Genomic DNA, 27,117 nt, shown 5'->3' with positions numbered 1-27,117 from the left:
TGTTTATTTCTTGAAGGAGTTTAAATTAGTATTACACATTTCGTTTTAAAAAAAACAACCTCCTTTTATCCCCTGAACTATCTTCAGTGAGGATATGGCCAAGTATCTGGAAAAGAAATCAAGCATCATGTGGTAGTTGTCTTCTAATATTTCTAGGGGTCTGAAGGCAGAGGGAACTTTAGAATTGGTTTTTTCTCCCAGTGCTACTTTTTAACATGAATCTGTAGCAGGTTAAAATTTCAAAACCTAGTGGAAAATGATCATTTCAGTGCAGCTTTCCAAATCATAGTGGCATTTCTCTGGGCAATGACGATAAAGCCGTTGACTTGTTTCTTAGTCTGGGTGTCTCCACTTCTGGTTGGAACATTTAGTTTTGGAGCTGCTATCTGAGGAAATCTGTTTTCAACTCAAGAGGGGTTTGGTAATATTTCAGATGTCTCTTCCAGCTGCATGCATTTTGCTCCCTCCCTTTCTGCCTTTCCTGATGGAACAGGCTCCTCTGTGCCAGTGAGTTTATGTGATTTATAAGATTACAACTAAGGATAGCTCAGCAAATGAAAGAAACAAAGGAATCATTTAAACCCTTTTGCTGTGTTAATTGATTTCAAGTTTTTTTTTCAAAAGGTGTCAGAAATCCACAAAAAGCAAAAAGTTGATATTTTGATTATTTTATGCATTAGTAATAACAATTTGAGCTGCTTTGTATATCAATGACATTGTTTTTATGTATAAATATTTCGGATATATTCATTTGGATATATCTGACTGTCGCGGCAAAAGGGTTAAAAGACCAGCATTTTAATGGCAGCCTTACCCAGGAGGAGTAAAAATGTCTGCAGGGCAATTAGAAAGGAATTTTACTTTATTTACTTATTTCTCTTAGGGGAAGATCTAGAGGGCTGGCCTCAGGCTGTTTTATGGTATTATTATTTGGTCCCTGTAGTTTTAGTATGGAAAGAAATGAGCTCATGTAGTTTTTGTGAATGTTACATGTGATCTTGTTTTATCCTAAAGTTCAGAAAACATGCAATCAGGGTTCCCCAATTTTTTCATGTGTGGAAGAGTTATTATTTTTAAAATTGCCTTGAGATTATTGAGGATTGAGGGGGAACTGACATGCTATGGCAGTTAAGCCCCTGAGTGAGAGATGATGTGTTCTTGCTGGCTACTTTCTCTGATCTGTGGGACTCAAGGAGGATGGAGTAGAGACATAGAGAGGACAAACAGCTTTGAGAACAATTGGTTGGGCCCCCCTATATTATATAAATATAAAGCTTACTCTTTGTTATGTTTACATAACATTTTAGTACAAGCATGCTAAAAAAGTCGATTTAGCTATACTGCTCACTTCCACACTTAGATCTTCAAAATTTGTGTGCTGCCCTTAAGAACTTTCCTATAGAGTCTTAATGCTGTTACCAACAATCAATTGGAGAAAAATAAAAAGTGGCACGTGGAAATTAAAAAATGATTTGCACTTCCTTATATCTAGAAGTATCCAGCTCCTTTTCTAATCAGATTTTCAAAACAGTTCCATTTCCATACAAATTACTCATTGGTTGCAAAGGTCACTAGGAATTGGTGAGCATAAGAAACTGCAAACCAATTAGAATGTGGCAGTAGCTTTGCTCAGAATTGAATGTTGATTCAAATTGACTCCAGTAATATGATGCTCTGTAATTTAATGGGTTAGTAGATGCTTTCATGGTTTTTGAGAAAGACTTAAAATGTGTAGGGGATGGGGTGTGGGTGTGGGGACAATGACTATTTGGTCACACTTTCAAGACTTTATGCTAATAAATCGTCTCAGCGGTCCTTCTTTGCCTGCAATATGGATGGATGGCTTTTAAAAGGTTAATTGGAAATTGATGCTATCTATCAATTACCATTTAAAGCACACCTTCCTAATTTCTAATTGTTGTTGAAGGAAAAATGCTTTCCCGTGGAACAAGTATTTCTCATCAGAGGGTATGTCTGGTGTCTTGATAGTCTAAGTGGTCAATTATTTCATTTAGCAACTTGATGTCTATTGGGATGGTGAGCATAAGCTCTTTTGAAGTTGATACCAAACCAGATTTCCATGGAGCTTATTATGGGCTGACTACTCAGCAGATGGAAATCCCTGGCTTCCTGCCCTGAAATGTGTGAGTGATTTCATAGGAACAGGAGATTATTCCCAGATAAACTTCTGGTACTGTCATAGTAGTGATGGTCAAGGCCAGGTTAGTTACAGAGAGTCTTCGTATCATTTTGATACTTCCAGTACTGGGCTCCTCTCCCTGGTTGGAGATTATGATCTGCTTTGTCAACAGTGGTAGAAGTGAGATAGGGATATCCAGAGCTAATGAGAATTTTCGAAGGGTCCCAGAACTATCTGTTTCTCCTTCAGAAAATGAAAAGTTTTTAGTTAATTGCTATAATTTCAAGAAACACACTCCTCCTTGTTTCTCACAAAATAATTGGACAAATCTCATGATAATACATGTAGCAATATATTTCTTACTGATTTCTTAAAACAAGCTGGTTTAAACAATATTTCTTTACTCTGGACCTTTGAGGAAAAGTCAGTAATTATACCTGCTATCCAATAACTTAATTATTGATTGGAGAGAGTGACTAAACATTTCCTCTCTACCTACTACACAAGTGGTTTTTGGATCATTGCTAGAATGAGTTGGCAGTGATTAAAGTAGCATGCAGTGATAATGCATAGAATGGGTTCATTTTCTAATGGAAACTAGCATATTTTTCCAGTTGGGGCAACTGAAAAAATATTTGAGTTCTTAGTCACTTCGTTGGTAGCCTTTCTTACAGTCCAGTTGCTACAGAACAAAGATCTTGATAGTTTATGTGAAAATGGTCTGTCTGTTATATTATCTTTCTATAATTCTCTATCTCTATCTCCTTTTATCTTTCCTCTTGACAGTGTTTATGTAGTGTTACTAACTTTTGCTAGTCAGCAACTTGCTGTTTCCCCACTAATATTTGGCCTATAGAGGGGCGAGTTGGAGGGGGAATAAGTGTACTCATGAAATTAAAACAGTTATCAGCTTTCCTGAAAATTGAGTTATCAGCATGTACACGAATATTTGAAACAACTGTAATAAATTTCAATAGAAAGCCAATGTCTAAAATTGAATATGTAATTTTATAGTCCATCACTCCTCAGAGTCTCAGACAGAGTCAATTACCTAACTTCTGTGAACTTCTGTGACATAAAATCACCGCTTTTGTACAAGCAAGAAGGGAGAATAGATATCATTTAGTTCAATTGCCTCGTTATTCAAGTAAGGGGACAGAGGCTGACAGAAGCTAAATGACTTGCTCAAGGACAATCACTTTGTGGTAGGGTTGGGATTCAAACCTGAGAGTTCAAGCTTAGAGCTCTTGACATGCTATTTATTATGTTGCACAGGAGTCTTAGTTCTAAAGGATAATGAATTAGGTCACCAACCAAAGAGTGCTGTTTTTAAGATGCTCTAGCTTGATAACATTCCCACCCTTTCCCAACCCTCCCTTGAAAGCACTGTGAATTTGCCTTTGTTAGAAGATGATAAAATAAAAATCAGCAGGCCCAAATAAATGCAAAGAACTTACTCTGAAAAATTCTTTTGTTGATCCTGAGTCCAGGGTCCCATATGCAATTTCAGTCTGCTTAGCTAAGTCTTCAGCACTCTCTATGGGAGAAACCATCCTCTCCACAGTCAGAAAAGCAGCGAGATTGGCAGTATAGGAAGAAATTATGATCAGGGTGAAGAACCACCAAACCCCTCCAACAATGCGCCCGGAGAGTGACCTACAAAACAAAACAAAGACCAATCCAGACCCAGAGGGGCCAGATTTCAGTTTAAGAAATATTTATCTTTATTTCTGGAAAGAAAAGTGCTTTCAGTGTAGTTTATGAAGGAGGGAAGTAAATGATGTCAAGGAATTAACACATCAAACAAAAGTAACACATCAACAACACCCCATGTCATGATGACAAATGATGGTGATTCATGCATAATGCTCTTCAGGCTTATGCAGGTTTCAAAGCAGGATTTTTTTTTTTAATCACAGGAAAAAATATCTTCTTTGTGCCAGTTCCAGCTCACATAGTAATTTTACTTATCAGATTCTTTTCCCGTGAGCTTTGCTGGGCACACCTGTGGAAGACTGCTCCATTTCCTTTAAGGCAAGTGGTTCTCAGCTTTGCCTGCAGAGTAGAATCATCTGAAATCTTTTTTAAAAAACTCACCGTCAGGCCTATCCAAGACCAGTTGACTCAGAACCTGGAAGGTTGAAGCTAGACATACGTATGTTTTTAAAGCTTGCCAGGTAATTACAGTGTGCAGCCAAGGTTGAGGACCACTGATGTAAGGTGATGTCATGGGAGAAACAGTCATAACAAATATTTACATATTTGAAGATAAATGGGTAGGTGCTGGTGAGTATTCATCACTTTGAGTTTAATAAATTTAATAAAGACATTGCCATTTTGTGGAGTTGGTCACCCATGGGTCAAGGAGCCATAAGATAATATTTATTGTTACCTTTATATAAATGGCTAGTGGGGCTCAGGAGCTTAGCTCCAGGGATCCAAACTCTTCCCTTTTACTAAGACTTAGCACACGGACAGGCCTCAACTGAAGTAGGCAACTACCTGTATAATAGGATTTGAGAGGCACTAAAAGGTTTGTCTTCCCCTCACCCCACACCAGTAACCAAATAAACAAAATCACTCTTACCGGCCTATCATAGAAATTCTTACTATTGGGATTACCCTCTGCATTTTCTTCAGGAAGCGTGATCAAAATGTAACACTTGACTTCAACAGCACCCATGATCACATTATTCTGGATTAGTCTATCCAATTAGTAGTGAATGGGACAGAAGATAGGTAAGTTTTAATAAGGGAAAATTTTGTTCTTAAATGTAACTATGAATTGGCATTATCTGGGGTGTTTGATAAAATGTGGATTCAGAATATCTGCATTCCTTTTTAAAAAAGGAAAAGAACCTGCATTACTTTTTAAAATTTATTTTTAAATTATAATTGACACGATATTTTATTAGTTTCAGGTGGACATGATAGTGATTAGGCATTTATATACCTTGCAAAATGATACCATGATAAGTCTAGTAACTATCTGGTATCATCATACATAGTTATTATAATATTACTGACTATATTCCCTATGCTATACTTCACACCCCTGTGACTATTTTTATAACTGGAAGTTTGTGCTTCTTAATACCCTTCACCTTTTTCACCCATGCCCCCACCCTTTAAGCATCACTGGTGATTGCAGTGGTCTGCAAACACAATTGAGAAATATTATTCTTCTACATTAGTGATTCTCAACTCTACCTGCACATCAATATCATCTGGGGAGCTGGAGAGAAAATAAATCAAAACAACAAAAAACCATACCTAGGCTCCACCCCACATCATTTAAATCAGAATCTCTGGTGGTTGAGCCTGAACAACAACATTATAGAGCTTGGTGCAGCCAGGATTGAAAGTCATGGTGCTACATCATGAGTACTACTCAGGGAAAAGGTCTATGGGAAGTTAGGGGGCAGTGTGAGGGCATTGAATATTCACTGATGTGTAATGGCTTGCACTGAGGAAACTTCATCTCCTTCACAATGTTGCTGAAGACTGGCTTTGTCTGCAGAAATGAAAATCTAGGTTTTATAAATCCTACGTTTTATAAAACATTGTCACATTATCCCTAGGCTAGTTCTGCTCTGTGGCAGAGCTCCATCCTGGTTAGGCTATGTTCTCTCATGCCCAGAAAAGCTCACAGGAAAAGAACTTACTCTGTAATGAAGTCAAGAATAGGTATAGGAGCCTGGCACATCTCCAGGCTATGTGGGAAGAGGGTAGTTCTGGGTTGTAAGATGGCAAATCAAGCTCTCCTTTGTACTTATATTTTACCACTTTGAAGCAAATCTAAATTCCTGTGCCCCAAGATAACCTTTTATTAGCCTCTGGAAAATTCAGTTGTTTAAGATTTTGCACTGTGATCAAATAATTCTGGCAGGTGTTTTGATAGTGTTCTTTATTGATTAACTACCGGATTTCCCCGAAAATAAGACCTAACCGGAAAATAAGCCCTAGCATGATTTTTCAGGATGACATCCTCTGAACATAAGCCCTAATGCATCTTTTGGAGCACAACTTAATATAAGACCTGGTCTTACTTTTGGGGAAACACAGTATAACAAAACTACCTGATTTTTTAAAAAAGTCTGTAATTCCTATCGATCCCTGGATGCTTAAAACAACCCTTATTTATTTCTGAACATAATCACTTATAGCTTTTCAGATGTGAAAATCTGCTTTGCAACAGATTTTTCTAATAGTTGTCCTCTTAAAGAATCTCAATGGTGAACATTTGCCTTTTAATCAGAAATGAGGTAAAAACATCTGGGTGAGTCAGAAAGAATGTCACACTTCCAAATGCTAAAAGTTTACAGAATACTTCAATAATGAATTTGGAGCTTTCGTAGTCTTCCTTCATTGTTGCCATATACATTTAATTTATTCTTGACTAATCTGACTCTGGAAGTAATTTAATGTATAAAAAATAATCCTCCAAAGTAGTATTCATAGTAATAGGGCAATACAAATGATAGCAATAATAGCTAAAACTTATAGAGCACTTTCTATGTGCCAGAGTCCTAATTGCGTTCTATGTGTCAACTCTTTTAATCCCTATGGTTAGGTACTATTTTACAGATAAGAAAACGGAGGTATTATACTGATAAAGAAATTGAGACACAGAGAGGAAAAATAAGGAATAAATAATCTATACTTATACAATAAGAAAGAAATGTCCACATTTTTGTAGTACAAAATATTCATAATTGTATAAGAAAATCCAGAATGGTGTGTAAATTATAGAAGGTACAATTTTCCTAGAAACACTGAGAAATATAATTGCAGAAAAACCAAACACGTTTGTATAATTTTTGTTTATTATCTGTTGTTCATTTAGAATGGAACTGTTAATGTCATTCTTATTTGAAATGGTGGGATTTTACTGAGACCAAGGAGAAAATTGATTTTGGAGTATTTCCAGAATCAGTGTTTGATATGGAAAAGGGTGTATTCTGCTGCTGTAAATACTAATAATGGTTTATGCAGTGTCTGTTTGAAATGTGGAGAAAAATACAGTAATTTATGGAAATTACAATTGTGCCATTCTACTGAGGCTAATGGATTATGGCTGTGTCTGTATGATCTAAAATCAAACCTGCATCTCATAATCTGGTTATTTGGGCCACCATAAGAGCTGACTCAATCATGTGCTTGATCTGTATGACTTAGCTGAGATTGGCTGTTGACATAACTAAAAATAAACCCAAATGCAAAACGGTCATTTTTGTGGCCTCTTTGTCTATATGGCTATTGACATTGGTAATTATACAGTTAATAGTATGCTATACTTATGGGCATTGATAATTTTGGTAAATATCCACGTAGAAATGGTATAATAGTATCCAGAATCCTCAGCATAGATGGAAGAAGGAGCTTCCTTGGAATCAGTGTTGAATGTACAAGGTTGCATTCAACATTTCCCCCTAAGACAATAGTTTTGAGAAGAGTATTGGTGGAATTTCTACCACTTTCCTCCCTTCTATGGCATTGATGCCTAAATTGTTTCACTGGGAAAAGGTGCAGTATAACTCATAGGGAAGAAGTTCTATAAGAATTTTTACATTTCCCTTTTCTTATCAGTGAAACTATAGGCATTTAAACCCACATTTCACATGGAGGCTATATAAAAAGTGACCGATGGGTCAGCCCCATGACATTTTTAAAAGACCTATTAAAACAAGACAAGACTTTATAGTTTATTTAAAAAGACCTGTCACTTTCCTGTATCTTTCCCTTCATTAATGCAGCTTTAAAATGTTTAATATTCATTTCAAATAGTTTTGTGGCACATGACAGATTTTGAGGTTAGCATAATGAAATGACTGTAAAATGCTGAACATTTAGTATTTACAAAAATGCATTTTAAGGAGCATATCATACCTTTCAAAGAAATGTAAGAGGACGTGTGAAGTTAATGGAAGTAAATTAGCAACAAGAGAAAAGTAGCTAACATTTATTGAGAACCTACTGTATATGAGACACTGTGCTTTACATTTTACACACGAAGAATTGGGGTTTAGCAATGGTTGCACAACTGCTAAGCAGATTGTCAATCTAGTGAGACTAATTCCACACCCACATACTTAAACATTATGCTCCCTCCATCTACATCAACTGTCTATTTCTTCATCCCCCACTCAGGGGGAAGAGGGTTGAATGAAATTTCATATCTCCTTATCCTGACACCTCCCAACAAATCACTTTATACATGAATATAACCTCAGCTTATTACATTGATTACTCTCTCTAAAAGTGATTCAGCCTCCAGCTGAATTGTTCACTCTGAACAATTGGGGTAGTTGAAAATATCAAACCTAATATTGACAGACTCTTTAAGTTTCTAGTTACTGTCAGTAGCCTTATTTGACAGAAGTGGAATGATGCTCAGCTTTCCTCATGTCTTATTGCTGATTTTCTAGTTTTTTTGTTTGTTTTTTTTTTGTTTTTACTTTGAGTGAACACAAGCTCAGCAGCATTTAAATGTTCAGTGCCTATTTTCTTTAAGAACAAGGGCAAAGTCAGTTTCATCAGCAGCTGGTGAACTAGGAAACAGCTCTTGTGCTTGAACATGAGGAAAATAATGGAATAAGTGATGCACCTTGAGGTTCGCAGTGAGAGGCAGTGAGTGATAACGGAAACAATTGTACTGCTGTCTCTTAAAATATCTATGACCATGGTTTCCATCACATTAATTCTCTGGGTACTGTTTCTTAGTCTATGATAAAAAAATGCAGCATGAAGTGGAAAGAGCATGGGTTTTGGAGTTGGAGTTAGGTTTAAATACTGTCTTTGCCATTAGCTGGGTGCCTGGCAAACTATTTAACCTGAGCTTCACTTTCTTCAACTGAAAAATACATATAGGAATTATGTCACAGATCTGGCAGCATGAGGAGTGTCTCTTGAAATCTCCCCTGGAATTTACAGCAAATTGAACAGCTATAATTCCACAAAGGACTCCCTGTGTGGCACACAAGCAAACCTAAGAGATATGCAATTGGAATCATCTAAAGGTGGGCAAATTGGATGAGCAGGGGAGGAGGGAGAAAGGAAATGCAGAGATGAAGGCCACGGGCTACAGGCCATAGGACTCAGACTGGAGCTCAGAGCTCCCTGCAATCCGGAGCTTACCGCAGTCATGGGACAGGGAAGAATTTGTACTGCTAGTGCTCCCCTATGACCCACAGTTCTGCCAGAGGATCAGCATATAACAAGGCTGAACCCAACGCTCACAGCAGAGACCTTGGAGCAAAGACTGAGGGAAAAAGGGTGAGAGTGGTGGTTGAAGCCCTCATTGCAAAGTATAGGATGGAAGACATAGACAGGGAGCCTGGCCGACCCCTCCCTACCCTACCCTTCCAGAGCTTACCCCAACCCAGCAACACAGTGCTACCGGGAGAAGAAGGATTGTCATAATGTCAGATCAAAAGGACAGAATATTGAGAACTTCAGCCCTGCAGCCACAGACTCACAGAGTCTGGTGAAAGGAAAGGAACTGTTGAGGAAAAACAAATGGGTGGTGGTAATCACCATTACCACCTCCAAAACCCACCTGCCTCTGCTCCCAACTATGTGGGCAGATCCCTGCAGGGGTAACCAGAGCCACTGAAAAATAAAGGCTGTGAATCTGGCTGCAGGAATAGCTTTGGGAATTCAGAAGCTCTCCACATCCCCCCACGGCGGTGCCCTGAGACCCAGGTGACCTGCTCACAGAGGAGAAGCCCACTTTCCAGGGAACCCCACCATCACGTGAGAAGCTGGAACAGTGCAGAGAAAATATAATGATACAGAGGGAGGGAGAATAAAAGGCTGCAGCAGGAGAGAAAATAAAACATTCCACTAACACCTACTGGACAGCAAATGAAAGATGTCTTCCTATAAACCTGTTGTAGAACCCAATCCTGTAGATGCCTAGGAAGAGAAATGATAATTCATTAATTGCTATGAATAATCAAGGTAACAAGGCAGCACAGAAAGAAAATGAAAGTCTCCAGAAAATTAACTTAAAGACATAGAAATATGTAACTTAAATGACAGAGAATTCAAGATTGCAGTACTTTTTTGTTTGTTTGTTTTTTTAATTAAAGTGTATTGGGGTGACAATTGTTAGTAAAGTTACATAGATTTTAGGAAGGAGTACAATTGCATAATACATCGTCTATATATCACATTGTGTGTTCACTACCCAGAGTCAGTTCTCTTTCCATCACCATATATTGGATCCCCTTTACACTCATCTACCAGCTCCTTACCCCATTACCGTTTGGTAACCACTAAACTGTTCTCTGTGCCTATGAATTTTTGTCTCTTCATTTGTTTGTCTTGTTCTTCTATTGTTTTCACTTTTATATGCCAAATATCAGTGAAATCATATGGTTCTCAACTTTTTCTATCTGACTCATTTTGCTTAGCATTATAATCTCAAGATCCATCCATGTTGTCGCAAATGGTACTATTTCAACTTTTCTTATGGCAGAATAGTATTCCATTGTGTACTCCTTTATCCATTCATCTATTGAAGGACACTTTGGTTGTTTCCATGTCTGGCCCACTGTAAATAAAGCTGCAATGAACACTGAAGCACATATGTCTATATGGATAAATGTTTTTAGGTTTTTTTGGTAGATACCCAGGAGAGAGATTGCTGGGTCACATGGTACTTCTATTCTCAATTCTTTCAGGAACATCCACACTGGCTTCCATAGCAGCTGCACAAATCTGAATTCACACCAACAGTGTATGAGAGTTCCTTTTTCTCTATGGTCTCTCCAAAACTTGTTATTATTTGACTTGCTGATGATAGCCACTCTAACTAGCTTGAGGTGATATCTCATTGTGGTTTTTATTTGCATTTCTCTGATGATTAATGATGTAGAGAATCTTTTCATCTGTATGACCTCTTTGGAGAAATGTCTACTCAGGTCACCTGCCCATTTTTTTAATTGGATTTTTTTTTTTGCTTAGTTGTATGAATTCCTCATGTATTTTGGATATTAGCCCCTTATCAGAGGCATTGTTTACAAAAATCTTCTCCCATTTGGTTGGTTGTTTCTTTTTTTTAATAATATGAAACATTTATTTTATGTATCAGACAAGAACAGAGAGTGACGTAATCCAAATCTACTGCATTGTAAAAACCATCCCTTCACCACAGTGTAAGATTTAAATGCATCTGCAAAGGGTACATGTTATATAAAATGTAGTAAGATTGCTGCCACCCTGCCAATGAATCTTTCATAATGCCAACAACTCGACAACTCTTCCAGTCCCTACCCAGGTCCTACTGCAATACTGGTGGTCCCAGTAGTTTTATTGAAATCAAATCATTTTTTAAAGCATTTAAAAAGACAAATTAAAATGCCTCAGTAACCATATATCCAACTAAAATTTTATCTATTTAAATATTATATTTACCTCCCACTAATAAACCTATATTTCACGCAAACTAAGCAATAAATCTTCCATACTAAAGTATATTCTTTGCCCAATTAATTCAAAGGAAAACACCGAAATGATTAAAGAAAAATTTAGGGTTTTACATACCCTTTTAATTTGTTTTTAAATATTTTAAAGGTTTAAACGTGTTTAAAGTTTGTAATTTCTAGTAGGAAAACATTATCTGACCAAATACCCTATGGCAAAGCACTGTAAAATGTTACAGCTGCATTTGGGGCAGAGGGGTAGGGCTTCTCTTCAAAGCACCCCAGCTTTCTTCATGAGAAGGTCAGAGGTACACTGGTTTGTATTATTGCGACATCCACTGGGTGATCTACATTGCTTTTCCTTCAGCAAGGGCTTTATTTGTCAGAAGGGCATTACGCTTGACCTCCAAATTTGGCTGACAATTTACTGATGAGATTCATAACCTTTGGGTTGCTCTGATATTTTGACATATTTGCCGGGTTCTGGGCCACATCCTGGAAGACCACCATAACTTCTGGATCCTGCATGGCTGCAAGAACCTCTGGATCACTAAGAATTTCACTGAGCCCGGCATTCCTGCCATTCCAGGCATGTCCCCTCTCATTCCAGGCATTCCTCCAGGAAAATTACCAGGCATTCCCCCAGGAAAGCCACCTGGAAAAGAGCCATACTGAGCTCCTGATTGTCGTCTGGCTTCTTCCTCCCTCTGGGCTCTCTCATGTTCTTCCCGAGCCTTCTTAACCCTTTCCATTCTTTCTTTGATCTCTCGCTCATCATGTTTCTGCTCAGACTTTCTCCGATGTTCCGCAATTTTCTGAGACCTTGGTTGAACTTCTTTCAGCATTGCACTAGCATCTTCATCATAATCCAATTTACATGCAAGGGCAAGATCGTGGTCTGATTCTCACAATGGCCCAGAAGTCTATGTGCTTTCCCTTGCCACTTGTATGGCTGAGCTATCAGGGTTTATTTCAATAGCTCTGTCAGAGTCTCGTATGGCAGCATTTGGCTTCTGTAATTTGATGAAGACACTGGCTCTCTTGGCATACAGAATGGCCATGCGAGGATTCAACTTGATGGCATCTGTGAACAAGTCAATGGCTTTCTTTAGGTCACCATCATTTAGAGCATCAATGGCAGCCCCTTTTTTATCATTTGCCTGATCCATCATCTCCTCGGTTATCTCTACATTTTCATCTCCCATTTCTTGAGGTGCATCAGTGTCTGGTTCAATCACACCTTCATTGTCAATTTCTAGATCACTTTCATCACTTGATGGTTCATCTGTCTTTATGTTTTCCTCCGCCTTCTTCTATCTGCTTTTTCTTCCTTGATATTTTCTTCTGATTTAGTTTTATGAATAGCAGGTGGTATTTTACCGCCCATGCTCTCCACCTACTCCCTCAGGAAGCGCGTTTCTTCGGTGTGCAGAACGCTCGGATCCTGCTTACACATTTTCACGAAGGTCCGAAGCTCGCTCACTTTGCTGGGGTCCATGGTAGGGAAGCGGAGGGAGGCGGCGGGTGCAGCTGAGGCTGCAGCCAGATTCCAGGCCTGGGCACTAGCTCAGCGTGACCATGTGGAAGGGTCTGGTTGTTTCTTTATTTTGTGGATGGTGTCTCTTGCTTTGCAGAAGCTTTTTAGTTTGATATAGTCCTATGCATTTATTTTAGCTTTTACTTCCCTTGCCTTTGGAGTCAAATTCATAAAATGCTCTTTGAACCCAAGGTTCATAAATTTAGTACCTATTTTTTCTTCTATGCATTTTATTGTTTCAGGTCTTATGTTTAGGTCTTTGATCCACTTTGAATTAATTTTGGTAAATGGTGACAAGTAGCAGTCCAGTTTCATTCTTTTGTACGTGGCTTTCCTATTCTCCCAGCACCATTTATCGAAGAGGCTGTCTTTTCTTCATTGTATGCTTTTGGGTTCTTTGTCAAAAAATATCTGTCCATATTTATGTAGATTTATTTCTGGGATCTCAATTCTATTTATTGGTCTGTGTGTCTGTTTTTCTGCCAATACCATATTGTTTTAATTATTGTGGCCCTGTAGTATAAGCTGAAGCCAGGGAGTGTGATACCTCCAGCAGTGTTATTTCTCTTAGGATTGCTTTGGCTATTTGGGGTTTTCGTGACGAATCAAATGAGTTTTTGTTCTTTTTTTTTTTTAAATTCCATTGGGATTTTGGTGGGGATTGCATTAAATCTGCATGTTACTTTGGGTAATGTGGCCATTTTAACTATGTTCATTCTCCCAAATTATGAGCACGGAATTGGAATGTCTTTCCATTTTTGTGTGTGTCTTCTTCATTTTTTTTTTTTTAAATGTCTTATAGTTTCAGCATATAGGTCTTTCACATCCTTGGTTAAGTTTATTCCTAAGTATTTTATTATTTTTGTAGCAATTGCAAAATAAATTTCATTTTTTATATCTTACACTGAGATTTCATTGTTAGTAAAAAGGAATGCCATGGACTTTGTGCATTGATTTCGTAGCCAGCAAATTTAGTATATTTGTTTATTGTTTCTAATAGCTTTTTGGTGGACTCTTTAGGGTTTTCGCTGTATAGCATTATGTCATCTGCAAAAAGTGACAATTTAACTTCTTCATTCCCAATATGGATACAGTTTATTTCTTTCACTTGCCTGATTGCTCTGGCAAGGACTTCCAACACTATGTTGAAAAGCAGCTGTGATAGAGGACAGCCCTGTCGTATTCCTGAACATTGAGTAGTGGGCTTCAGTTTTTCACTGTTAATTATGATATTAGCTGAGGTTTTGTCATCTATGTCCTTCAATACGTTAAGGTATTTTCCTTCCATACCTATTTCATTAGTGTTTTAATCATAAATGGATGTTGTATCTTGTCAAATGCTTTTTCTGAATCTGTTGATATAATCATATGATTTTTGTCCTTATTTTGTTTATGTGATGGATTTTTTTTATTGATGGATTTGCGTATGTTGATGCATCCCACTTGTTCATGATGTATAATCTTTTTAATGCATTATTGCATTCGATTTGCTAGAATTTTGTTCGGAATTTTCCATTCATATTCATTAGATATATTGGTCTATAACTTTCTTCTTTTGCCTGTTATCCATACCATGTTTTGTTATCAGGGTAATGTTTGCCTCATAAAATGAGTGAGGGAATATTGTCTCTTCTTTAATTTTTTGGAAGAGTTTCAGTAGGAGAGGTATTAGATCCTCTTTGAATGTTTGGTAGAATTCACTAGTGAAGCCATATGGTCCCGGACTTTTGTTTTTGGGAAGGTTTCAGATGACAGATTCAATTTCGTTACTGGTGATCAGTCTATTTAGATTTTCCAATTTTTCTGGATTCAGTCTAGGAAGGATATATATTTCTAATAACTTGTTCCTTTCATCTAGGTTATTGAATTTGGAGGCTATAGTCCTTTATACCATGTTTCCCCAAAAATAAGACCTAGCAGGACAATCAGGTCTAATGCATCTTTTGGAGCAAAAATTAATATAAGACCCTGTCGTATTTTACTATAACACCAGGTCTTACATAATGTAATATAAGACCTGGTCTTATTTTACTATGACTGGGTTTTATATAATAATATAAAGTAATATAATGTAATATGGAGTCTTACATTAATTTTTGCTCCAAAAGACGCATAAGACATGATTGTCCAGCTAGGTCGTATTTTCAGGGAAACACGGTAGTATTCTTGGAAGATTCATTGTATTTCTGTGGCATCGGTGATAACTTCCCCTCTTTCACTTATGATTTTCTTTATTTGTGTCTTTTCTCGTTTTATCTTAATAAGTGTAGACAAGGGTTTGTCAATTTCATTACTCTTTTCAAAGAACCCACTTTTTGTCGCATTAATGTTTTCTATTGTCTTTTTGTTCTCTGTTTCATTTAGTTCTACTAGAATGTTTATCATTCTCTTCCTTCTGCTGAGTTTGGGTTTCATTTGTTCTTTTTTTTCTAGTTCTTTAAGGTATAATATGAGGTTATTTATCTGGGATATTTCTTGTTTCTTGAGATAGACCTATAATGATATAAGTTTCCCTCTTAGAACTGCTTTCATTGCAAAAAGTTTGGTAGGGTGTATATTTTCATTGTCATGTGTTTCTATGTACCTTTTGATCTCTCCTCTTATTTCTACTTTGACCCAGTCGTTCTTTAAAATTATGTTCCTTATTCCCCATATATTTGTGGTTTTTTCTGCTTTTGTTTTGATATTGATACTCAATTTCAAAGCCTTGTGATCAGAGAATATGCTTGGTATGATTTCGGTCTTCTTAAATCTACTGAGGCTAGATTTATGTCCCAATATATGGTCTATCCTTGTGAATGGTCCAGGTACACTAGAAAAGAATGCATAGTCGGCTGTCATAGGATGAAGTGCTCTATTAATGTCAATTATGTCCATCTCATCTAATGTGTAATTTAGGGCTGACATTTCTTTATTTTCTGTTTGCATGATCTATCCATAGGTGTCTATCATGTATTTAGGTCGCCTACTATAATTACGTTTTGGCGAATTTCTCCCTTTAGTTCTGTTAGTAGTTGCTTGGTATATTTCAGTGCTCTCTGATTGGTGGAAAAAATATTGATGACTGTTATGTTTTCTAATTGTATAGTCCCTTAGTCATTAGGAAATGTACGTCTTTGTCTCTTGTTTCCATTTTTATCCTGAAGAGTGTTTCATCTAATATCACTATGGCTACACCTGCCTTTCTCTGGATACCATTAGCCTGGAATGTCAATTTCCACCCTTTCACTTTGAGCTTATGTTTGTCCTTGTAGCTGAGATGTGTCTTTTGGAGGCAGCATATGGTTGGGTTTAGTTTTTGATCCAATCTGCTACTCAGTACCTTTTTATTGGTGAGTTCAGTCCATTTACATTTAGGGTGATTATTGATATATGAGAATTTCCTGTCATTCTATCTTTTGTTTTCTGGTAAGGCGGTGTCTCAATTGTTTCTTTGCTTTGTGTTGCTGTTTATTATTTCAGTGTGGTGGTATTCTATGATTTTCCCCTCTGTTTCTTCCTTTATTATGATATATATTTCAATTCTAGGTTCCTTTTGAGTGGTCACCACCAAGTTTATTTAAAAGAAATGTTCATATTTAGAGTATTGCATTTTCTTCAGCATGCTTACTTTATCCATTCCCTTATGCCAGTTCAGACCTTTATTTACTCTCCCCCTTTTATGTTTTTGTTCTCACAAATTATTCCCATTCATGCTAGGCAAATAGCCTCCTTCAGTATTTTTTGTAGTGCAAGTCGTGTATTAGAAAATTCCTTCAGAACCATATGCTGTCTCCAAGAGACACATCTCAGCTACAAGGACAAGCATAGACTCAAAGTGAAAGGGTGGAAATTGACACTCCAAGCAAATGGTGCCCAGAGAAAATCAGGTGAAGCCATAATGATATCAGATGAAACAGACTTCAAGGTGAAAAAGATAACAAGAGACAAAGATGGACATTTCATAATGGTGAAGGGGACTGTAAAACAAGAAGACATAACAGTCATCAATATTTATGCCCCCAATCAGGGAGCACCGAAATACACCAAGCAACTACTAACAGAACTAAAGGGAGAAATTGACCAAAACACAATTATACTAGGGGACTTAAATACATCATTGACAGCTATGGATAGATCATCCAAACAGAAAATAAATAACGAAATAGTAGCCCTAAATGACACATTAGATGAAATGGACATAATTGACATTTATAGAGCACTTCATCCTAAAACATCAGACTATACATTCTTTTCTAGTGTACATGGAACATTCTCAAGGATAGACCATATATTGGGACATAAAATCAGTCTCAACAAATTTAAAAAGATTGAAATCATACCATGCATATTCTCTGATCACAAGGCTTTGAAATTGGATATCAACTGTAAAAAGAAAGCGGGAAAAAACACAAATACATGGAGACTAAACAACATACTTTTAAAGAAGGACTGGGTCAAAGAAGAAATTAGAGGAGAGATCAAAAGATACATAGAAACAAATGACAATGAAAATACATCCTACCAAAATTTTTGGGATGCAGCGAAAGCAGTTTTAAGAGGGAAATTTATCTCATTACAGGCCTATCTCAAGAAACAAGAAAATTCCCAAATAAATAACCTCATGTTACACCTTAAAGAACTAGAAAAAGAAGAACAGGTAAAACCCAAGGTCAGCAGAAGAAAGGAAATAACAAAAATTAGAGCAGAAATAAATGAAATAGAGAACAGAAAGACAATAGAAAAAATTAATGTGACAAAGAGCTGGTTCTTTGAGAAGATTAACAAAATTGACAAACCCTTGGCTAGACTTACTAAGATAAAAAGAGAGAAGACACTGATTAACAAAATCAGAAACGTAAAAGGGGAAGTTATCACGGACACCACAGAAATACAAAGGATCATCCAAGAATACTATGAAGGACTATATGCCACCAAATTCAACAACCTAGAAGAAATGGATAAGTTCTTAGAAACATATAGCCTTCCAAGGCTGAACCATGAAGAACTGGAAAATCTAAACAGACCGATCACCAGTAACGAAATTGAATCAGTCATCCAAAACCTTCCCAAAAGCAAAAGTCCGGGACCAGATGGCTTCACTAGTGAATTCTACCAAACCTTCAAAGAGGATCTAATACCAATTCTGCACAAACTCTTCCAAAAAATTGAAGAAGAAACAGTACTCCCCAACTCATTTTATGAGGCCAACATTACCCTGATACCAAAACCTGGTAAGGACAGCACAAAAAAAGAAAACTACAGACCAATATCTCTGATGAATACCGATGCAAAAATCCTAAATAAAATTCTAGCAAATCGAATACAACAATGCATTAAAAAGATTATTCATCACGACCAAGTGGGGTTCATCCCCGGGTACAAGGATGGTTCAACATACACAAATCCATCAATGTGATACATCATATAAACAAAATAAAGGACAAAAATCATATGATTATATCAATTGCTGCAGAAAAGCTTTTGACAAGATACAACATCCATTTATGATTAAAACACTTAATAAAATAGGTAAAGAAGGAAAATGCCTTAACATAATAAAGGCCACATATGACAAGCCCTCTGCTAATCTCATAATTAATGGAGAAAGACTGAAGCCCTTTGCTCTACGTTCAGGAACACGACAGGGATGTCCCCTATCACCTCTGCTTTTCAACATAGTGTTGGAAGTCCTTGCCAGAGCAATCATGCAAGAGAAAGAAATAAAAGGCATCCAAATTGGGAATGAAGGAGTTAAATTATCACTCTTTGCAGATGACATGATGCTATATATAGAAAACCCTAAAGACTCCACCAAAAAGCTATTAGAAACTATCAACAAATACAGTAAATTGATGGCTACAAAATCAACGCACAAAAGTCCATTGCGTTCCTATATACCAACAATGAAATCTCAGAAAAAGAAATACAAAAACAATTCCTTTTGAAATTGCAACAAAAAGAATAAAATACCTAGGAATAAACTTAACCAAGGATGTGAAAGACCTATATGCTGAAAACTATAAGACTTGTTTGAAAGAAATTGAAGAAGACACAAGGAAATGGAAAGACATTCCGTGCTCATGGATTGGAAGAATCAACGTAGTTAAAATGGCCATATTACCCAAAGCAATATACAGATTCAATGCAATCCCCATCAAAATCCCAATGGCATATTTTAAAGAAATAGAACAAAAAATCATCAGATTTGTTTGGAACCACAAAAGACCCCGAATAGCCAAAGCAATCTTAAGAAAAAAGAACTATAATGGAGGCATCACACTTCTTGACTTTGGCTTGTACTACAGGGCCACAATAATCAAAACAGCATGGTATTGGCAGAAAACAGACATATAGACCAATGGAATAGAATTGAGAACCCAGAAATAAAACCACATAAATATGGACAGATAATTTTTGACAAAGAAGCTAAAAACATACAATGGAGCAAAGACAGCCTCTTCAATAAATGGTGCTGGGAGAATTGGATAGCCACGTGCAAAAGAATGAAACTGGACTGCTATTTGTCACCATGTACCAAAATTAATTCAAAATGGATCAAAGACTTAAGCATAAGACCTGACACAATAAACTGCATAGAAGAAAACATAGGTACTAAACTTATGGACCTTGGGTTCAAAGAGCATTTTATGAATTTGACTCCAAAGGCAATGGAAGTAAAAGCTAAAATAAACGAATGGGACTATATGAAACTTAAAAGCTTCTGCACAGCAAAAGAAACCATTGACAAAATAAAGAGGCCACCAACTGAATGGGAGAAGATTTTTGCAAACAGTGCCTCCGATAAGGGGCTAGTATCCAGAATATACAAGGAACTCATGCAACTCAACAACAAAAAAACAAACAACCCAATTGAAAAATGGGCAGAGGACTTGAAGAGACATTTCTCCAAAGAGGACATACAAATGGCAAATAGACATATGTAAAAATGCTCAACATCACTAATCATCAGAGAAATGCAAATCAAAACCACAATGAGATATCACCTCACCCCAGTCAGAATGGCCATCATCAACAAGACAAATAGTAACAAATGTTGGAGAGGCTGTGGAGAAAAAGGAACCCTCATACACTGTTGGTGGGAATGCAGACTGGTGCAGCCATTATGGAAGGCGGTGTGGAGGTTCCTCAAAAAATTACGAATAGAATTGCCATATGACCCAGCAATCCCTCTCCTGGGTATCTACCCAAAAAATCTGAAAACATTTAGAGATAAAGACACGTGTGCTCCAATGTTCATTGCAGCTTTGTTTACAGTGGCCAAGACATGGAAACAACCAAAATGTCCTTCGATAGATGAATGGATGAAGAAGTTGTGGTATATATACACAATGGAATACTATTCGGCAGTAAGAAAAGATGATATAGGAACATTTGTGACAACATGGATGGATCTTGAGAGTGTAATGCTGGGCGAAATAAGTCAGACAGAAAAAGCAGAGAACCATGTGATTTCACTGATATGTGGTATATAAACCAAAACAACAAAAGAACAAGACAAACAAATGAGAAACAGAAACTCATAGACACAGACAATGGTTTGGTGGTTGCCAGAGGGTAAGGGGGGTGGGGGGTGGGGGGTGGGAGATGAGGGTAAGGGGGATCGAATATATGGTGATGGAAGGAGAACTGACTCTGGGTGATGAACACACAACGGGATTTATAGATGATGTAATACAGAATTGTACACCTGAAATCTATGTAATTTTACTAACAATTGTCACCTCAATAAATTTAATTAAAAAAAAAAAAAAGAAAATTCCTTCAGCTTCTATATGCCTGGAAATGTCTTTTTTCCTCCTTAATATCTAAAGACATCTTTGCTGGATATATTATTCTTGGCTCATAATTTCTCTCTTTCAATAGTTTCAATATTTGAATCCACTCCCTTCTGGCTTGTAGAGTTTCTGCTGAAAAATCTGATGATAACCTAATGGGCCACCATCTTCTTTTCCCTGGCTGCCTTGAGGATTCTGTCTTTGTCATTAAGTTTTGACAGTTTCAATAAAACGTGCCTTGGAGAACGCCTGTTGGGATTGAGGTTATTAGGTGTTCTACTCACTTCTTTGATTTGAGGATCCAGTTCTTTCCACAAGTTTGGGAAGTTCTCGTCGACTATTTGTTTGAATATACTCTCTGTTCCCTTCTCCCTTTCTTCTCTTTCTGGTATGCCCATTATTTTCATATTGCTCTCTCTGATGGAGTCAGAAAGTTCTTGTAGAGTTCTTTTATTTCTTTTAACTCTCAAATCTCTCTTCTTCTATCTGTGTCAATTCCAGATTTCTATCTTCAATGTCACTGATTCTTTCCTCCATCTGGTCAGCTCTGTTAGCTAAGCTGGCTATTTCATTCTTCATTTCTTTTATTGAGCTCTTAATCTCCAGAAATTCTATTGGGATATTTTTAAAAATTTCAATCTCTTTGGTAAAATGTTCATTTTGTTCTCTGATTTTTATTTTCTGAGTTCATTAAACTGCCTGCCTGTGGTCTCTTGCATCTCATTGAGTTTTTTTCAGAACTGCAATCTTGAATTCTGTGTCACTTAAGTCACAGATTGCCATATCTTTAAGTTCATTTTCTGGATATTTTTCATTTTCTATCTGAGTTGCCTTGTTACCTTGGTTATTCATGGAAATTAGTGAGTTATTATTTCTCTTCCTAGTCATCTACAGGAGTGGGTTTTGCAACAGTTTTGGTAGGAAGACGTCTTTCTTTTGCATTTTAGTAGGTGTTGGTAGAATGCTCTATTTTCTTTCTAACTGTAGCCTTTAATTCTCTCTCACACTCTAGAGTTATATTTTCTCTGCACTGTTCTGGCTTCTCACACAATGGGGGAATTCCCTGGAAGGTGGACTTCTCCTCTGTGAGCAGGTTGCTTGGGTCTCAGGGCAATGCACTGTTGGTGGATGTGGATACCTTCTGAACTTCCAAAGCTCTTCCTGCAACCGATTAATGGCTTGTGTGTTTCTGCAGCTCTGTTTACCCTTCTAAACATCCGCCCCTACAGGTGGGGTCAGGGGTGGGTTGGTTGTGGGAGCTGCCTGTGAGCAATAGTGGGCCACCAGCAGCACAGCTCGTCTTGCACCCAGGGCTCCGTACCCTTTCCTGGAACTTGGTGGGCTGCATGTCTGTGGCTACAAGTCGCAGTACTCAGAAATGCAAATACTCTGTTCTTTTCATCTGACACTGCTACCTTTTGGCTTCTAGCACTGGAAGGATGGGGAGGAGGTGAAAAGGCTCCATGCCTAAGCGTTCCATCCTCCGCTTGGCAGGAGGGCTTAAATGGCCGTTTTCACCCTTCCTCCCTCAGTCTTTGCTCTGAGGTCTCTGCTGTGAGTGTTGGGCTCAGTCTTGTTATATGCTGATCCCTCATGCAGCAGTTTGCCCCATAAGTGGAGCAATAGCAGTCCCAATGCTTCCCTCTCCCATGATTGTAGTGGCTCAGCAATGCAGGGAGCTGTGAGCTCCGAGGCCACTCTGTGTCCTGGGCTGGTGTAGCCTGCGCTCCGCACTTCCCACTTTCCTCCTCTCCCGCTCACCCAATTTACCCACCTTTAGATGATTTCAGTTGTGTCTCTCTTAGTGTTGCCTGTCTTCTAGGCAGGGAATCCTTTGTGGAATTGTAGTTGTTCAATTAGTTTTAAATTCCAGGGGCAATTTCAAGAGGCTCACCTCTCACCACCATTTCTATGACGTCATCTCCTCGGTAAAATCGAAGTTCTTAAAATACTCAACGAGATGCAAGAAAACACAGACAGGCAGTTCAATAAACTGAGAAACGCAATCAAAGAACAAAATGAACATTTTACCAAAGTGATTGAAATTTTAAAAAAGAACCAAATAGTAATTCTCGATCTTACTCAATAAAAGAAAAGAAGAATGAAATAGCCAACTTAGGCAATAGAGCTGATCAGATGAAGGAAAGAATCAGTGACATTGAATATAGAAATCTGGAAATGACACAGACAGAAGAGAGAGAGACTTGAGAGTTAAAATAAATGGAAGAACTCTACAAGAACATTCTGATTCCATCAGAAAGAGCAACAAAAGAATAATGGGTATACCAAAAGGAGAAGAAAGGGAGAAGGGAACAGTGAGTATATTCACACAAATAGTTGATGAGAACTTCCCGAACTAGGGTAAAGAACTGGATAGTTGAATCCAAAAAGCAAATAGAACAACTGATAGCCTCAATCCCAACAGGTCTTCTCCCAGGCACATCGTATTGAAACTGTAAAAACTTAATGAGATAAAAGAATCCTGAAGGCAGCCGTGGAAAAGATGATGGTAACCAACAAAGTAAAGCCCTTCAGGTTATCATCAGATTTTCAGAAGAAACTCTACAAGCCAGAAGTGAGTGAAATCAAATAGTCAAATAATTGAAAGAAAAATTTTGAGTCAAGAATATTATATCCAGCAACGATATCCTTTAGATATGAAGGAGGAATAAAGACCTTTACAGACATACAGAAGCAAAAGGAATTTCCTAATTCACGACCTTCTCTAGAAGAAATACTGAAGGAGGCTATTCGACCTGAAAAAAAAAATCAAAAGAATACCAAACCATGAGTAGTATTCTGGAAAGACAGACAGAAGCATGAAATGGCAACTACACCAAATAGGAGACTGAACCCTTAAATATAACGTACAGGGTAAAGAAGAAAAAAAAAACCTTAAAAAAAAAAAGACGAAAAAGGCAACTTGCTATTGCAATGAAGAAATCAACTCATACCATAAATAGGGATAATTTGTGACAACAGAAACATAAAAGAGGAGAAAGTAAGGGTCTGAAATAGCACATGGGAATGGAGAAAGTAAGCATGCTGCAGAAAATGGAATACTCTAAATATGAAACTTTATTTTACATGAATTTAATGGTAACCACTCAAAAAAAAAATCCAGAAATGAAATACATAACATGAAATAAAAAGAAACAGTGGGAAAAATCATAGAAAACCACTACACTGATAACACACAGCAACAAAAAGTCAAAGGAACAATGGAAACACTGTCCTAGAGAAAACAAAAGATAGAATGATAGGAAATCGTCATATATCAATAATTACCCTAAATGTAAATGGACTGAACTCACCAATAAAAAGGTACAGAGCAGTGGATTGGATAAAAAAACTAAACCCAACCATATGGTGCCTCCAAAAGACACATGTCAGTTGCAAGGACAAATAGAGACTCAAAATGAAAGGGTGGAAATTGAAACTCCAAGCAAATGGTATTCAAAGTAAAGTAGGTGTAGCATACTGGTATCAGATGAAACAGACTTCAGTTTATAAAAGGTGACAAGAGACAAAGATGGACATTTCATAATGATAAAGGCAAATATACAACAAGGAGACATAACAGTCATCAATATTTATGCCCCCAATGAGGGAGAACCAAAATATACCAAGCAACTACTAACAGAACTAAAGTGAGAAATTCACCAAAACACAATTATAGTGGGGGACCTAAATACATCATTGACAGCTATGGATAGATCATCCAAACAGATAATAAATATGGAAATATTAGCCCTGAATGATACATTAGATGAAATGGACATAAATGACATTTATAGAGCATTGCATCCTATAATAGCAGACTATACATTATTCTCTAGTTTACATGGAACATTCTCAAGGATAGACCATATGTTGGGACATAAATCTAGCCCCAGCAAATTTAAGAAGATTGAAATCATAGCAAGACTATTCTCTAATCACAAGGCTTTGAAAGTGGATATGAACTCCAAAATGAAGGCAGGAAAAATCACAAATATGTGGAAATTAAACAACATACTTTTAAAGAATAACTGGTTCAAAGAAGTAATAAGAGCAGAAATCAAAAGATACATAGGAACAAATAAGAACAAAAGTAAATACTACCAAAATTATTGGGATGCATCAAAAGCAGTTTTAAGAGGGAAATTAATATCATAACAGGCCTATCTCCAAAACAAACAAAATTCCCAGGTAAACAACCTCACTATACACCTTAAAGAACTAGAAAAAGAGGAACGAATGAAACCCGAAGTGAGCAGAAAGAAGGAAGTAATAAAAATCACAGCAGACCAAAATGAAATATAGAACAAAAAGATAATGGAAAACATTAATGCCACAAATATCTGAATCTCTCAAAAGATTAATAAAATTGACAAACCCTTGGCTAGACTCACTAAGATAAAAAGAGAGAAGACACTAATTAACAAAATTAGAAATGAAAAAGGGGAAGTTATCATGGACACCACAGAAATACAAAGGATCATCCAAGGATACTATGAATGATTATCCACCACCAAATTCAATAACCTAGAAAAATGGACAAATTTTTAGAAACATATAACCTTCTTAGTGTGAATCACAAAGAACTGGAAAATCCAAATAGACGGATCAACAGTAAGGAAATTTAACCAGTGTCCCAAAACCTTCCCAAAAGCAAAAGTCCAGGACCAGGTGGTTTCACTAGTGAATTCTACAAAACACTCCAAGAACATCTAATATCTGTCCTACTCAAATTCTTCCAAAAATTTGAAGAAGAGACAATACTCCCTAAGACATTTGATGAGACCAACATTACCCTGCTACCAAAACCTGGTAAGCATAATACAAAAAAAAAAAAAAAAAAAAATTACAGACCAATATCTCTGATGAATACAGATGCAAAAATCCCAAACAAAATTCTAGCAAATCGAATGCAACAATACGTTAAAAAGATTATTCATCACGACCAAGTGGAATTCATCCCAGGGGCACAAGAATGGTTCAACATACGCAAATCCATCAATGTGATACATCACATAAACAAAATAAAGGGCAAAAATTATATGATTATATCAATTGATGCAGAAAAATTGTTTGGCAAGATACACTATCCATTTATGATTAAAACACTTAATAAGGGGCCGCCCAGTGGCTCAGGTGGTTGGAGCGTCATGTTCCTAACGCCAAAGGCCTCCGGTTAGATTCCCACATGTGCCAGTGAGTTGTGCCCTCTACAGCTAAGCTTGTGAACAACAGCTCTCCCTGGAGCTGGGCTGCAGTGAGAAGCAGCAGGTTGGTGCAGGCTGCTGTGTGTGGCCGTGGGCTGCTGTGTACTGCTGTGGGCTACCGTGTGCTGCCATGAGTGGCCGGTGGCCATCACGAGTAGCCGGCAGCTAGCCTGACTGTCCAGCAGGTATTGTGAGCAGCCGGCAGCCGGTGAGAGCTGCTGTGAGTGGCAGACCGGCGACTGGCGACTGACTGCCTCAGCCGGGCGGAGCGTAAAACTCATAATACCAGCATGGGCCAGGGAGCTGTGTCCTACACAACTAGACTGAGAAACAATGGCTTGAACCGGATTGGCAGGGTGTGGCTGAAGAAAGGGAGAAAATGGTTAAGATAATAAATCTAATGTTATGTATTTTAAAAAATCACTTAATGATATAGGTATAAAAGGAAAATACCTTAACATAATAAAGGCCATAAATGACATACCCTCAGCTAATGTCATAATTAACAGTGACAAAATGAAGCACTTTACTCTACGTTCAGGAACACGACAGGGCTGTCCGTTATCACCTCTGCTTTTCAACATAGTGCTAGAAGTCCTCACCAGAGCGATAAGCAAGAGAAAGAAATAAAATGAATCCAAATTGGGAATGAAGAAGTTAAATTGTCACTCTTTGCAGATGACATGATGCTATATACGGAAAACCCTAAAGTCTCCACCAAAAAGCTATTAGAAACAATCAACGAATACAGCAAAGGTTTCAGCTACAACATCAACATACGGAAGTCCATTGCATTTCTAGATACTAGCAATGAAATCCGAGGGAAAAAAAAATAAAACACAATTCCTTTTGCAATTGCAACAAAAATAATTATATACCTGGGGATAAACTTAACCGAGAAAGTGAAAGACCTATATGCTGAAAACTATAAGACATTATTAAAAGGAATTGAAGAAGACACAAAGAAATGGAAAGACATTCCATGTTCATGGATTGGAGGAATCAACACAGTTAAATTTGCTGTATT

At 37.3% G+C, this 27,117-nt stretch overlaps 1 protein-coding gene and 1 pseudogene across 5 annotated transcripts in view; both read right to left on the bottom strand.

The window, feature by feature from the left end:
* Nucleotides 1-27,117, bottom strand: part of GRIA3 (glutamate ionotropic receptor AMPA type subunit 3) — a 569,577-nt gene that overhangs the window by 101,321 nt on the left and 441,139 nt on the right. For all 5 annotated transcript variants that reach the window (XR_012493554.1, XM_074324305.1, XM_074324304.1 and 2 more), the window contains one exon: nucleotides 3,598-3,796. Coding sequence is in view for 4 of the 5 variants with exons in the window: in XM_074324305.1 (XP_074180406.1) it covers nucleotides 3,598-3,796 (199 nt within the window). In the remaining variant the exon portion in view is untranslated. The remainder of the gene's footprint in view (nucleotides 1-3,597; nucleotides 3,797-27,117) is intronic.
* LOC109438883 (hsc70-interacting protein) lies at nucleotides 11,746-13,081 on the bottom strand (annotated as a pseudogene).

The sequence above is a fragment of the Rhinolophus sinicus genome, chromosome X (genome assembly GCF_036562045.2).
Source record: "Rhinolophus sinicus isolate RSC01 chromosome X, ASM3656204v1, whole genome shotgun sequence".
Lineage (NCBI taxonomy): Eukaryota > Metazoa > Chordata > Mammalia > Chiroptera > Rhinolophidae > Rhinolophus > Rhinolophus sinicus.
This window is presented reverse-complemented; position numbering and strand designations above follow the sequence as displayed.